The sequence below is a fragment of the Nicotiana tabacum genome, chromosome 12 (genome assembly GCF_000715075.1).
Source record: "Nicotiana tabacum cultivar K326 chromosome 12, ASM71507v2, whole genome shotgun sequence".
NCBI classification, from domain to species: Eukaryota; Viridiplantae; Streptophyta; class Magnoliopsida; order Solanales; family Solanaceae; genus Nicotiana; species Nicotiana tabacum.
This window is the reverse complement of record NC_134091.1, coordinates 32,117,976-32,131,240: the sequence shown is the minus strand read 5'-3', so window position 1 is coordinate 32,131,240 and position 13,265 is coordinate 32,117,976. Positions and strand designations below refer to the sequence as shown.

General features: G+C 34.8%; 2 protein-coding genes across 3 annotated transcripts; one reads left to right on the top strand and one right to left on the bottom strand.

Moving 5' to 3' along the window:
- Positions 1 to 2,707: 2,707 nt before the first annotated feature.
- LOC107817145 (uncharacterized protein At5g64816) lies at positions 2,708 to 7,527 on the top strand. 2 transcript variants are annotated; one of them, XM_016642917.2, is made up of 2 exons: positions 2,708 to 2,864; positions 6,741 to 7,527. In XM_016642917.2, the coding sequence occupies exon 2, from the start codon at positions 6,797 to 6,799 to the stop codon at positions 7,181 to 7,183; it is 387 nt and encodes a 128-aa protein (XP_016498403.1). In that variant the 5' UTR covers positions 2,708 to 2,864; positions 6,741 to 6,796; the 3' UTR covers positions 7,184 to 7,527. The 2 variants fall into 2 exon arrangements, with proteins under 2 accessions (XP_016498403.1, XP_075082411.1); XM_075226310.1 differs by having other exon boundaries at positions 2,716 to 2,933.
- Positions 7,528 to 9,872: 2,345 nt separating this feature from the next.
- On the bottom strand, positions 9,873 to 11,688 carry LOC107817144 (uncharacterized). Its single transcript, XM_016642916.2, has one exon. It carries the CDS (start codon positions 11,482 to 11,484, stop codon positions 10,357 to 10,359), a length of 1,128 nt encoding a protein of 375 aa, XP_016498402.1. The 5' UTR covers positions 11,485 to 11,688; the 3' UTR covers positions 9,873 to 10,356.
- Positions 11,689 to 13,265: the final 1,577 nt, after the last annotated feature.

Below are 13,265 nucleotides of genomic sequence, written 5' to 3'. Positions count from 1 at the left end.
TAAGGGTAATGGGTCGGGTTAATTTATTATTTAAATTAGGATATAAATGAAATACACCTGATTGTGACACGTGTCAAAATATGGTGCTAAACATTTTATTAGTGAGGTCCGTCTAAAAAGGGGTATATGTGAGCCACCTTATACACGGTAAGGGCAGATGTGAGCCCACCTTTTAACGACGGGCAAATGTGTACTATTTCGTATAGTTCACTGGCATATATAGACATTTTCCGTATAAACAAATAGATGGGTGAATCGTCAAAAGATATAAACAAAGAAATCGACCACGATAACTTAAAACAATATCCACATTTTGATGTCAATCATGCATTTTGGAATTGGAAGTTTTGAAAACTTACTCTATCCTACTTAAATTATTTGCTCAAAAACCACATTAAACCTCATAATTTTAAAATTTGTTAAGACATGTAAATCAATATTCTTTATGAATCGTCTGATTTATAAACTAGTTATACATGAATTACAATTCATAATTGTTATGCGACGAATACTAACTAGCACAAGAATTGTAATACAAGAATGGTAATACTAAGCCAATAATTAGTTTTATCATTTAGCAACTAATACAAGTTGTAATTTAGAGAAATTGTGAATTTCAAAATTTTACTTTATACTACATACTATCACATATTTTCTTAAAAGTGATTTTTAATTTTCACTAGAGCATTGCACATAATTTTAAAATATTTCTAAGTATTGGTCAAGAACATTTTTGTCATTTTAAATACTTAATATTGTTATTAGATGTTGCGCTATTTCACTTTCTATTCACATAAATAAGTACACAATAAACTGTTATGCATATACACTTATGCGAGAAATGAAAATTAAAAAACGTAATATTCATAACACAGAATCTCGAAATGTCGTTCGTCTTTTTTGCCCTTTGAAACTAGATTTCACATTGGATAAAACTGTAATTTAATTATTTTTCTAATATCTATTTTAAATTAACTAAAGTAAATCTTTCCTTATTAAACTAGGTAATTAGGTAAGAACTCTTAATACTTAGGAATTTAAATAGAGTAAAACTTTATTTATATAAAAAAAAAAACTTACCTAAATTAACTTCCCACGGTATCCTAATTTAAACAGGACAAGACCGTATACACACATATAAACTAAAACACTTACATCGGTAGAATTAACTAAAAGATTATTTTTAAAATTATTTTTTAATATAAATTTTATAATACTACTTCTAAGGTAGTGACTACAATTGTGAACGAATCTTAAAAATAAACACTAGCCTTAATTTTTAAAATCTGAGTAAGTCATGGACTCACTCCTGTTCATTAATCATTATGAAGAAAAATAGGTTCCAGTTTGAATGAAATTTTCAAAACCTCTTTGCTCATCTATAAAAGAACTTCACGGCTATTTTCTGTAAACGTATAATAAAGCTTTGACTATTGGCATTATTCAGGATAAGGTTTGAGCTTTTTTTTTTCCTCTATGATCTTTTTAACCTTAACTTATTCTTCACAGGGTGTAAATTGATATATTGGTAGTTTGGTTACTTATTTACTTTGAAATATTGGATTGCTTGAATGTATTTCTTTAAGTATATACTTGTATTTGTGTAGATTAGCGGATTGTGTAGGATGGATTTTCACTCTGATGCTTTGATTTAATTTTAGCTAATAAATTTGGCAATTTTTATTATGCAATATCAAATGTACTGACTTCAACTTAAAAGGACATTGTAAGTATCGTGTATTTCTTCAAGCTCTTATTCCTGAGGTGTCACGTGCGATTCACGACCACAAGCTGGAAATAATTGCATGTGATAGTATCCAATAACTCAACTATAAACTCTTGATTTTGTTTATTACTTTCAGTGACTTTATTGAATTAATTCTATTTCTTAGCGGATTGAACAAAAGATGGGGATGGGGACGGGGACGTTGGTGGATATTCTAAAGAGGGAGGTTTAAAGGGTGCTGTAAAATCAATATTGATGTTTTGGTTAGACATTCTGTTGTGTAGCAGTTAGTCAAATATATTTTTTTATAATGGTAAAATATTTACCTATTAACACTATTAACTCTTAACAATTACCATATCCACTAACTCAACATCTTATTCTACACCAGATAAAATAGTTATTTAATGATTTTCTAATTCTTAGGACTTAAAAATCAACTAAATTTTGTTTATTGAACCTTTGTTATTTGAATTAGATAGGATGTCCTATTATTTAAAACTTATAATTCCATTTAGTTTCTACCACTTCTTTGCAATAAACATATAAAATTAAACATTAATGTAAATACTTCAATTGGAATAAACACATAATATACTAAACATATAATATTGAAACGACAAATAATCATTAAATAACACTTAATTCTTATACATGTAATATAGGAGTCCTAAAGTAAAATCGCACTCATAATACCACATATTTAAAGGAAAATACGTAGGGTAGTGTTTTTTTCTTTATTGATTAATTAGATAAATAGGATACAATTATATTATTTTGAAAAACTTATACTTTTTTCATTAACTTTATTTTATAATAACTCAAACATAATCTTTTATTTAAAAATTATGTAATTTTTTTTTTTAAAAAAAAATTGTACTCAGTAACACGAGATCGCGTACCCTAAAAACTAATTTTATATAATATGTAAACAATATAATACAGAATTTAACGTATAAATTAGTTTTTATCATACAGTAAACCAAATGCACCATGTATTACCCCCCCCAAAAGCGTAAAAGCTAGGGATAATTATCCATTTAAGCAGCCCCGAGCACCTTGGAGTTAAATACCATGGGGTTGTCGATTTTCCTGTTTCTAAGAGGCTGTCTTCCTATTTTCTTGCAGAGTACAAAAGGTAATACATCATAGCTACTACAAACTCATTGATTGTCGCTTATTACAGCTGATAAGGATATAAAATCAGGTTTAATATCAATTCTTTTAGCTGATTAATCTGTTTATTTTGGTAGTACGTGGTTTCTTTTTCCACCCCCTTTGAATATGGAGTTTTTTTTTTCCGAATAATATGTGAAATTCTCTAAATTTGACATGTTCTTGATGTTTTATGACACGTATTTGTACTGTTGACATTTTTTTTTTTCGCATCTGATGTTATGTATTGAAATTCTTGGAAGGTGTTTGATGAACCCGTTATTTATCCAGCATCAAGTTCAAAGCTTTAGCTTCTGTTCTTCTTTACCCATTAGGATAGTACACGCTTTGACCAGTCTGTTCAACTAAGTCATTAGTAGCGCCTGGAAACTGGATGTGAATACTGAATTTTAAGTCAGTGGTACAGTATACAATTGAAGGGGAGCCTTGGAGCAACAGTAAAGTTGTCTCTGTGTAACCTATAGGTCACGGGTTCGAGCCGTGGAAGCAGCCACTAGTACTTGCATTAGGGTAGGCTGTCTAAATCTCACCCCTTGGGGGTGCGGCCCTCCCTCAGACCCTGCGTGAGCGCATGATACTTTGTGCATCAGGCTGCCCTTTTGGTACATAATACAAGTGCATCCATTACTCCTTTGTGGCAGTGGGCGCAAACTTAGCGATAATGTACATTTTCCAAATTATTCCGTTGTCTGTATATACAGTTCGAACTGAAGGCACTCGCTGCTAAAATCTTGAATTAGGCCATAGTGGAGATCTGCATGCAGCTTTCTTAATCTATCTACAGCCGGCCCATTTCCGAGCACAGAATTTTACTACCTTGAACAAGATGATAACTTATCGACGAATGAACAAATGGATTGACATGATTCACTGCACCTTCAAAGAACGGGATGGTATGGCTTGGTCTGCAGTGGTGTTAGTGTGATTTGCTTCTTCTTGGATGGTCAAATGTGATTGAGTGTGGGTTTGGTCTTGGGCATGCTGTAAGGGCTTGAAGTAGTTGAGGCTCGATATATATTGCAAGCATTTTGGGAGGTTAAAGATGTGGTTTTGAAGTTCAAAGATTAAGCTATTGCTAATTAGACAACTTCTAGAGGAACACCGCAGGTTTTCTTTTATTTAAATAACGGTAGTGGTCGAGCCAACTTGTGTGTACCTCGTTCAATCCACGGGAAAATGACTTAGCTTTTTTTGCTTTTGCTGGAATTTGAACCCTGGTCTCCTACCATCATTTCCAGTTTCATTTGCAGTTAGGCCACACCTGCGGATGCAGAATGCTATAGGCTATCTAATGCTAGTGAAGATTTACATGGTCATGGAGATGTTTCAATCTCTTGTTGATTGTTTTTGGTCTGTGTTGGACGTTTGTCCCTTTTTCGGCAGCTAGAAGTGTCATGAAGATGAGGAATCTTCTAGTCCTCCTCCCTACCCCGCTGGGATAAAAAAGTGAGAGGTTAATAAATAATAAAAAGAAAAGATCCGGAGTACTGATTTTTTGGAGCTTTCTGGTTTTGCTTTTTTTATCAGTTCGTTTTGTGAGTTGAACTGGTATAGTTTATCCGTAACGTCAGGAAATGATGAATGAAAAAAGATGCTTTTGCTGTCTATTCTAATGCTTCACTAAGTAAAAAAGAATAGTTTTTTAACAGTAATCCATGGAATCATTAGTAAGCAATGAACAAGCTGTAAAGGAATGTGACTCTACAAGTGCTTAGACACCATAACTTCATATCTATTGATGATAAAGGAATAGTCACATTCCTAAAAGAAGCTCAAGAAGATCACAAAGAGTGAGTGCAGCTTAGTCTATAGTATGCTGGCTTAGATAAATTTGGCAAGGAAAGGTTGAAGTAAGTCTGGTCCATCAGGAAAGCTCCAAAATTTTTGTTTGACTGAGGTGGAAAAGCCATTGGATTAAAAAGAATGCTGGGAAGATTGCAGCAAAAAATTCTTTTTAAATTTGACGTTTAGCATCAATGTCGGAGGATGCAAAGCGCAACTTATATTTATGGTGACATGAAGAAAGTAAAGGTCATTCTTTGGATTGATTTGTTGCAAGTTTTAAGATTTTAGTTCCATAAGTCGCAACTTGCCTTTTCTGGTGCCCTTTTTATAACAGGTCCTACTTGTATATAAGTATGGGCTGTGGCCAGGGTAGTTAACGTCATAAGAACAAAGTGTTGAAGGGCATATAAATAGCTAGCAAGTAGGGCTAGTGCGACAGGACTGTTGTGTTTTGTGCTGAGCTTACTTTGTCATCAGAGAGTAGAAAATTAATCGTGATTAACAAGAATTACTCAATTTCATTTGGCCAGTATGAATGGATTCTGTATGATAAATGATGGAACTGTGAGAATGCACGGGATAAATATTTATTTATTAACAATGATACTTCTCCTACATATGGGACTAGGACATATTCTGCTCCTCCTACATATGGGATTAGGACATATTCTACTCCTACTACATATGGAACTAGGACTTGGTAAAAATATCTGCAAGCTGATCATTCGACATACAAGGCCATAGACTCCCCCTGAGCAACAAAACTAGGTGGTTGCTGATAAACAGAAGTTGACCGAAAGGTCGCCGGAAAAATTTAAAAATAGTGAGACTAAGCCGAACACTACAAAATAGGTTCTAAAACATCACCAGAAACACATAAACTTAATATTCACGCCGGGAAATCACTGTTCACGCCGATAAAGGGCACTGTTCACGCCGGATTTTTTTATTTTATTTTTTTATATCAGAATTTGATGTAATTTATATGGGTAGGCTCGGAATCACTGGATGAGTAAGTTGTCCTGAAGAAGCTTTGTCAAAAAGTGGCCGGAATGGCTCACACGCGCCGGAAACGTTACTGTAGTTCGCCGGAAAAGTTACTAGCGGTGCGCGGAGGCGCGTGAGGGACTTTTGCCCGGAGCGATCGACTGTTTCCGAACAAGACGGTAGTGTTGATTTTTGCACAACATTTACCGATGAGGAGATGATGCAAATCAATCTTGAGTCGTTAACCGGAAAGACGCACGGTGGCTGACTTTTCTGTTCCGATGGGACTGGAATTTCTGGGATTCAGTCGCACAAGGGTTTTGGATCCGATGGTGGTACTGGTATATGTACAGTACCACTGTAGCAGTGATGAACCCTGGGAACAAGACGAAGCTACCGGAAAATTGCACGGCGACTGAATCTCTGATACCATGTGAGAACACACGGGAGAAAAATCTATTTATTAACAATGATACAATGAGCCTTATATATAATACATATTCTACTCCTACTACATATGGGACTAGGACTATTTACACATAACTATCTAACAGGAACAATAGGTAGTAGAATAGCTTCTTTGACAATAGCATTGGCTATTGCTCGTTGCAGTATCATTTAGCAAGTTTTTATGATATCTAAGTTGTTCAAGTCAGGCATAACAGCTAGACAGACTTTCCAGCGGCCATCCATTGTGCTACCGACTTCCAATGTAGAGACTCATGTCACCACCAGTGATGCAAAAAGAAGCAAACAAACGTTTTTCCCTCCCTTTTGCCTTCTTTTTCATCAAAAAGATGTGCAATCACTGATTAAAGGTATGAACCAATGATAAGGAATAAATGAAATGTTTCATGTTCTTCAGTTAGCTAAAAGCATAAGAGGAACCCATAATGTACTCTTGCCGTTCTTTCTTTAACGCCTTCTAATTTCCAGGTTGAGCCAAAAGATCTTGATCCTGTTGGATATATGGATGGATTTGTTACATTAATCTTTGTTTGTTTTATGCTAAGTCATTTTGTTATACTAATTCTTGCTTTATATGTCTGTGTGCGTCTATTCATAGGCAGTCAAGAAAATAGGTTGAAGTGTTGAAGACTAAATATTCTCCAGGTAGAAGTAATGGTGGAATGGTGGTGGTCTTTAGTGGGAGCTGCTGTGCCAGCTGTAGTGGCAGGTCAAGCTTTCAGGTTGAAAAAGAGGAGAGATGAGGAGGAGAGGTTAAAGAGGGCGAAAGGCCGTGAGAAGAACTCTGATGATATATTTGTTTGTGAAAGAGTGTGTACTTCAAAAAGGATGCTCAAGAAGGTTGGTGCATTTTCTAAAGACCCGACACCCGATACTTGTGTTACTGTTTGTGGTGTTTCCGAGCTTGATGCTTGTGCTGATGCGTGTGCTCGGACTGTTTGTGTTAATCAGCATCAGGTGCCTAACTGGAATGATATCTGTCTTAAAAGGTGTCAAAGTGAGTGTCTTAGGATCTCACAATCTTCTGTAGGGTCTTCTTAACCCGTTGCTCTAACATTTTGCTTTATCATTTCAAGAATTCTGGTCTATTGACAGTCTTCTGAAGTTCATGAATATCATTTGTGCTATTTATTGTGACTATGCTTTGAGATCTTTGATATTGGTAGCTTGTGAGTTGAAGACTAAGGCTTATTAGGAAAAATAATACATGTATTAGCCTTTGTATTATTAATCTCTTCTGTAGCGTCTTCTTAGCGCATTGCTCTAACATTTTGCTTTTATCATTTCAAGAATTATGTTCTATTGATAATCTTCTGTAGCTCATGAACATTATTTTCGAATTCTATTTTGACTATGCATCGAGATATTTGATATTGGTAGCTTGTGAATTGAAGACTAAAATTACAACACAAACTTGATTTCCAGAACCACCAGAATTCATTAGAGATTGAGATCGATTTTCTTTTCAAACGGTTTTTTTTTTTTTTGGATACATCATGTATGTAAGCTGAAGCAAAAAGGTATTCCTTTTTTGTGTTATTTTAAGAGTACATCAATCAATTAACTATGTCTCAATCCCGAATTAGTTGGAACGTTATATGAATCTTGTGTTTTCATTCCACTTTGTTCAGATCCATTTCATTCTAATACCAAATAATTCACTCAAGGAAATTAGGAGCTCCCTAGATCTCATACTTCAACATCTCTCTATATGACATCCAAGTATCAAACCAATGTAATGTTAGCTGTCAACCTATCCAAATAATAATTAGTTTAGAATTAGCATGGAAGCGTTTCTCGTCTGCCAGGTGAACAATCTTATCCGGTACTTATACGAATAAAAAAAAGTATATAGCTGTGAAATAAGCGAGGTATGGTCAAGCTCACCCGTAACCGGCAAAGGTAGAGCCAAATTCAGTCCAATCCGCTCATTTAACACCACAAGTGTGGCGCAGAAAAAGTTGTTTTTAAGTTTAAAGATAAAGCGAATCCATGAAATACATGAATACTACAAAGGCGATGCAGGCATCAAAATTTTATTACTTTGTAGTGTTTCTAATGGTATGAATTATTATACGATGAATTAATAGTTATGCAGAGATTGCAATACAAAAATCAAGAATTAGCTTTTCTTAGTATTTCTCATACAAAAATTTGTTTTCTCACATTCTTTCATGAATGAAATAATGCATAGATTCTCCCATAATTTATGAAGGTATTAGTGATACTGAAAACAAAATATCGTATCATTATCTTAAGAGTTTTATACCATAAACTAAACGCTTCACTAATATTGGAGAGAAATTCAAAAATAGCCACAATTTCAAAAGTAATCGAAATTTAATCACTTTCAAAATCCGGAAAATACTATTATACTGGAGTTCTAGCATAAGTATACTGGAACTCCGGCATATTATACTGGACTTCCAGCATAATATACTGGAGTTCCAATATAATATATCGATCCAGCATAATATGCTGAAAGTTCATACACAAGTGCACCGATCTCCAGTATATTATGCTAGAACTTTTCGTGTTGCAGCAAAATAGTAGCTATTTTTCAATGACTTTGCAAACGCTGTCTATTTTTGAATGACCAGTCCGAAAACTGGCTAGCCTGTGCTATTTTTACCTAATATTGCAGAGTTCTATGCCAAGAACATTTTTATACGGCAAACCAAACCAGCCCTGATGGTATTGTAGCCATTCTGGCGTCGTGTTGATTGGTTTTGTCTATCAATTGACATTCTATCCCTACTTAAGCAACTATATTCTTTTAGAAGTTGAGCAAAAGAGCCTTTGCCCTTTCAAATTTCTTTAGTGCATACATCAAATAGAACAAAAGCAAATCTCCCAGCTCAAGAGTATACTCTCCTCCTCGTCAATCCTTTTAGGCTCCTTGCTTCCGCGAGTTCAACCCCGTTAATTGGCATATATCACCAAGAAAAAGGGAGCAAAGAAAACACAGAGAGAAAGCACAGTACAACAAAATTCAACATGTTCAGAATCTAAAGACAAGAAAACAGTAGACATAGCAGAAACTTGAATAATACTACGATGAACGATCCAATATGCTTAAGCACAAACATAACCTTTACACAGAAATATTGACTTAAATGAGTTGATAAGATGAATTCTAGACTATATACACACGGACCTTGTGAAACCTTATAGAAAACCATTAAAGTTACCTCAGGTAAAGATCAAAACTTTACCACTGAAATACAAAAACAACAACTACGCCTCAATCACAAACTATCTCTAGGGAAAACAACTTTAGGAAAATGTGAACAAGACAAGCAAGATAGGATTTAGAAATTTGAACTAAACGATCATTCAACTACCAACAAGTCTGAATAACACGTAGTACCTACAAATCCAGGAAATCCACCAACAAGAAGAGAAATTTCTACAATGAGAAGAAGCACCGTTATGCAGTTCTGAGGTCAACGTATATATTTCTTCATATGAATGAAGAAAAGTAGCTAATTTCGCTCGCCACTCACTTCCTACAGCATTTGAGCATTCAATTTAAAAAGAATTCTTGGCTCCCGTAAACCTGACCGATACGCTAAAGCACAAATATTGTCTTTACACGGAAGAGTTGAGCTAAATGAGTTAGATAAGATGAATTATAGACAATGCACACATGGAACTCAGGAAAACTTATAGTAAACCATCAAAAGTTAGCTCAGGTACCAGATCAAACTTTACCACGAGAAAAACATAACAAGAACTATGCCTCGAGGCAAAGGAAAATAGGAGAATTTCTCGAAATAAAAGGTCATCCAACTACAAGCAAGTCTACAACTACAAGTCTTGAAAATTGAATAACATAAAGTACCTACAAACCCAAGAAACCTACCAACAACAATAGAAATGTCTACAAACATAAGAAATCTACCAACAACAAGAGAAATTTCTACAATGAGAAGAGCACAATACTGGGGTCAGCATATATACTTCTTCATATGAATGAAGATAAGCAGCTACTTTTGCTCACTACTTCACTAGAACATTTCAGCATACAACTTAAAAGGATTTTTTTGGCTCATGTATACCTTACCAATTCCATCTGCCTCAAATTCAAGACCCCTTAACCTCCACCATTCTCATATTTCAATCAACTTGATCAGACTAAACATTAATTCCATAGATTCAAAATTCTTGAGGCAATTCATTTAGAAACCATAAAATGAACCCTAAATTCCTTTTTAGGTATACTTCCTAGGCCTACCTCTTTTCTTAGCTCCCGTTGACGCTGACATCGTTCTTGGAGCCGAAGGTGGAGCCTGAGTCTGAGCTTGAGCCTGAGCTTGAGCCTGAACTGGCGCTGGAGCTGGAGCTGGAGCTGGAACCGGAATTGGAGGAGCAGTTTGATTTGCAACATTCACATTTCCCTCGGATGAAAACATAGGTGGCATCCAACTAGGAAATCCTGCACCAGCAGCAGCAGCAGGACTTTTCCCATTTTCCAAATCCCCCTTCACAAACCCCATTGGGAAAAAACCCCAAATGCAATAATAAGCTTCTCTCCCAGGAACCAAAGGCGGCATTGACAAAATCGCAGTTGCAGTAAATGCCCTATTACACTTCTCACACCTTAAACAACACCCTTCATAAACCCTAGGATACTCATACAAGTTGTAACAGTAAGGACACGCCGTCCATAAATTGACCACACTTTGCCCCCTCATCCCACCACTCACCGGTGTCGCCGCCGTCTTCGGCTGCAGAGGCTGAACAGGAACCCTATTCTGAAAATTCACCGGATTCGGGTTCGAATTCGGGTTCTGACCCGAATTACTCCCACCACTACCCCCACTAGCCCTACTGCTTCTTCTCACAGGCAATTTCTCATCTCCTCTTTTTTGCTGTTTATTATAACTCTTAGGCCGTCCTCTTGTTGGAACCAAATTAACCCTACTAAAAAGGGAAAGCTCATTATCATAAAGACCTTTTTTAGTAGGATCCGAAAGAACAGCCCAGGCATCAGCAACAAGACCAAAAGCAGAATCAGAAGAAGGGTATTTATTCTTATCAGGGTGAAGAAGAAGAGCTAAACGACGATACTGTTTCTTAATTAGCTCAGAATCATCAGTTCGGCTTTGGATTTGAAGAATAGAGTACCAATCGTGGTGATTGTTGATTCGTTTTGAAGAAGCTAAAAGAACTTCAGCAATGGCTAAGATCTGATCTGGACCTTCTAATAAAGGCTCAGTTTCTTGTGCTAAAAGGGCAAAATCTTTACAAGGTCCGAAGTCTTTTTCGCGGAGGAGTTTTTCTGCAACGCCTAGTAATCTTTCTGCTTCAGCTCTGCTTGTAGTCGTATGATGTTCCATTTTTTTTTTCTAGGGGAATTGTTTGCAGTTTGGTTTTTTGGGCTTTGATCTGAAAATGGGGACGGAGAAAATGAAGGATGGTTTTGGGAAGGGGGAACAAGGGGGGTTGGGGGTTGGGGTGGGTGGTGTTACTATGGACAGTGTGTAGAGTGCAAAGGCTGTCGTTTTAGGACCAAATGAGTTTAGGATATAACTTTGTTGCATCACGTTATCTGACAGTGTAATGAGGTTTGAATGTAGTACTTTGATTATGGGTATACCTGTCATTTCTCACTTTCGAGTGTACTTTCTTATTACATTTTCTTTTAATGTAATTATTTTTGGTAGTTAGTATATATTTTCCTTTTTAGTTTTTCTCATACAAATAATTTTTTATATTTAAATTTAATTTTATATATTTTTATTTTTTTAGAATAAAAACATAAATTTTAATTTCAAAAGCCAAAGAATTCAGTGGAATCATATTATTTGTAATAAAATAATTTATCACACAAATATCTATTGTTTAAGTTATTTTTACTTTTTAAAATTTCGTGTCAAATCAAACTACATGAGATAAATTGAAATGGAGAGAGTATAATTTCTAAGGTTTTGGCTGATACGCATGCCGCCGCTAAATAATACACAAATATTGCTTCCAGGGGCAGAATTAAAGGGTAATGTATGGGACACGTAAACTCATGGTCTTTTCGTCAAATTAGATATTTTATATATGTATTTCCTAGAATTGGACTAATATGATCTGTTGTCAACCCATGCCCCACAAAGGCTGAATGAGTCACTTGGTTCAATTCTCATTTAGTATTTTTTCTCTTTTTTTAATGGTGCACTCATATTCTAAAAGTCATAGATCCACCTCTGGTCGATTCTATAATAATTAGGATAAAATTATTTTGTAACCTAAAATGGACAAGATTATCCCTTCTTTTTCAACTTTATGTTTTTTTTTTATATCGAGTAATAAAATTAACTTATTTTATTTTAATCTTTGATGCATGCATTTAATTTATGCAACCTAAAAATGGGTAGGTTTACCCCTTATCTTAATTTTTGATGCATACATTTAAAATTTAATGGGTAGATACATGGATGTTATACAATTATCTATTTGCAATGAAAAACTTAGCGTTTACGAACTTTAAGATAAGGCAAGTTTTCTTGTTGTAAGAAAAAAATGAGTAGTTAGATACATGTAAAGGTTAGAAAAAATTATATTTAAAAATGTAATGTGATAAATTATTCAGCTCAATAATATCAATGCAATTCTACCAAATAATAGGTGAGGAATTTCGTTATTGAATATTTCATTTTTTCTTAAACCTCAGATTTTCGTTATTCAATATTATCGTTATTATTTTCTTTCTTCACTCAAAAACAGTCACTTTTAGACTCATCTTGCATTTCTGGAAAATGAAAAATGAAATGAAATTGTTTACCCGAAAAATAGATAGAGTTGAATTTATATGCAGTTTTACGGATACGTGGTATAAATTGATACAAATTGAAAAAGGTAAATAAATGTGTACTGAAATTAGTTATAAAAGAGATGAATGCAAACCAGATGAACTAGTTAGCCTAAGCCTTCAAATTTAATCACCTCCAAATTGGGTGAAGAACGATTGATAGAAGAAACAATATGACTAAAATACCAAAAACCGAGGAAGGATGGTATTAGCACTATCTTCTGTATATATTGGAATGAATGTGTGTATGAATCAATGTCCTCTTACAAATGATGACCACTCTTCATATAGTGTGAGAATAACATTTTGGGTATAATT

Excerpts from the sequence above, each read along its gene's own strand:
- LOC107817145 (XM_016642917.2), top strand. The coding sequence starts at position 6,797 with ATGGTGGAATGGTGGTGGTCTTTAGTGGGAGCTGCTGTGCCAGCTGTA.
- LOC107817144 (XM_016642916.2), bottom strand. The coding sequence starts at position 11,484 with ATGGAACATCATACGACTACAAGCAGAGCTGAAGCAGAAAGATTACTA.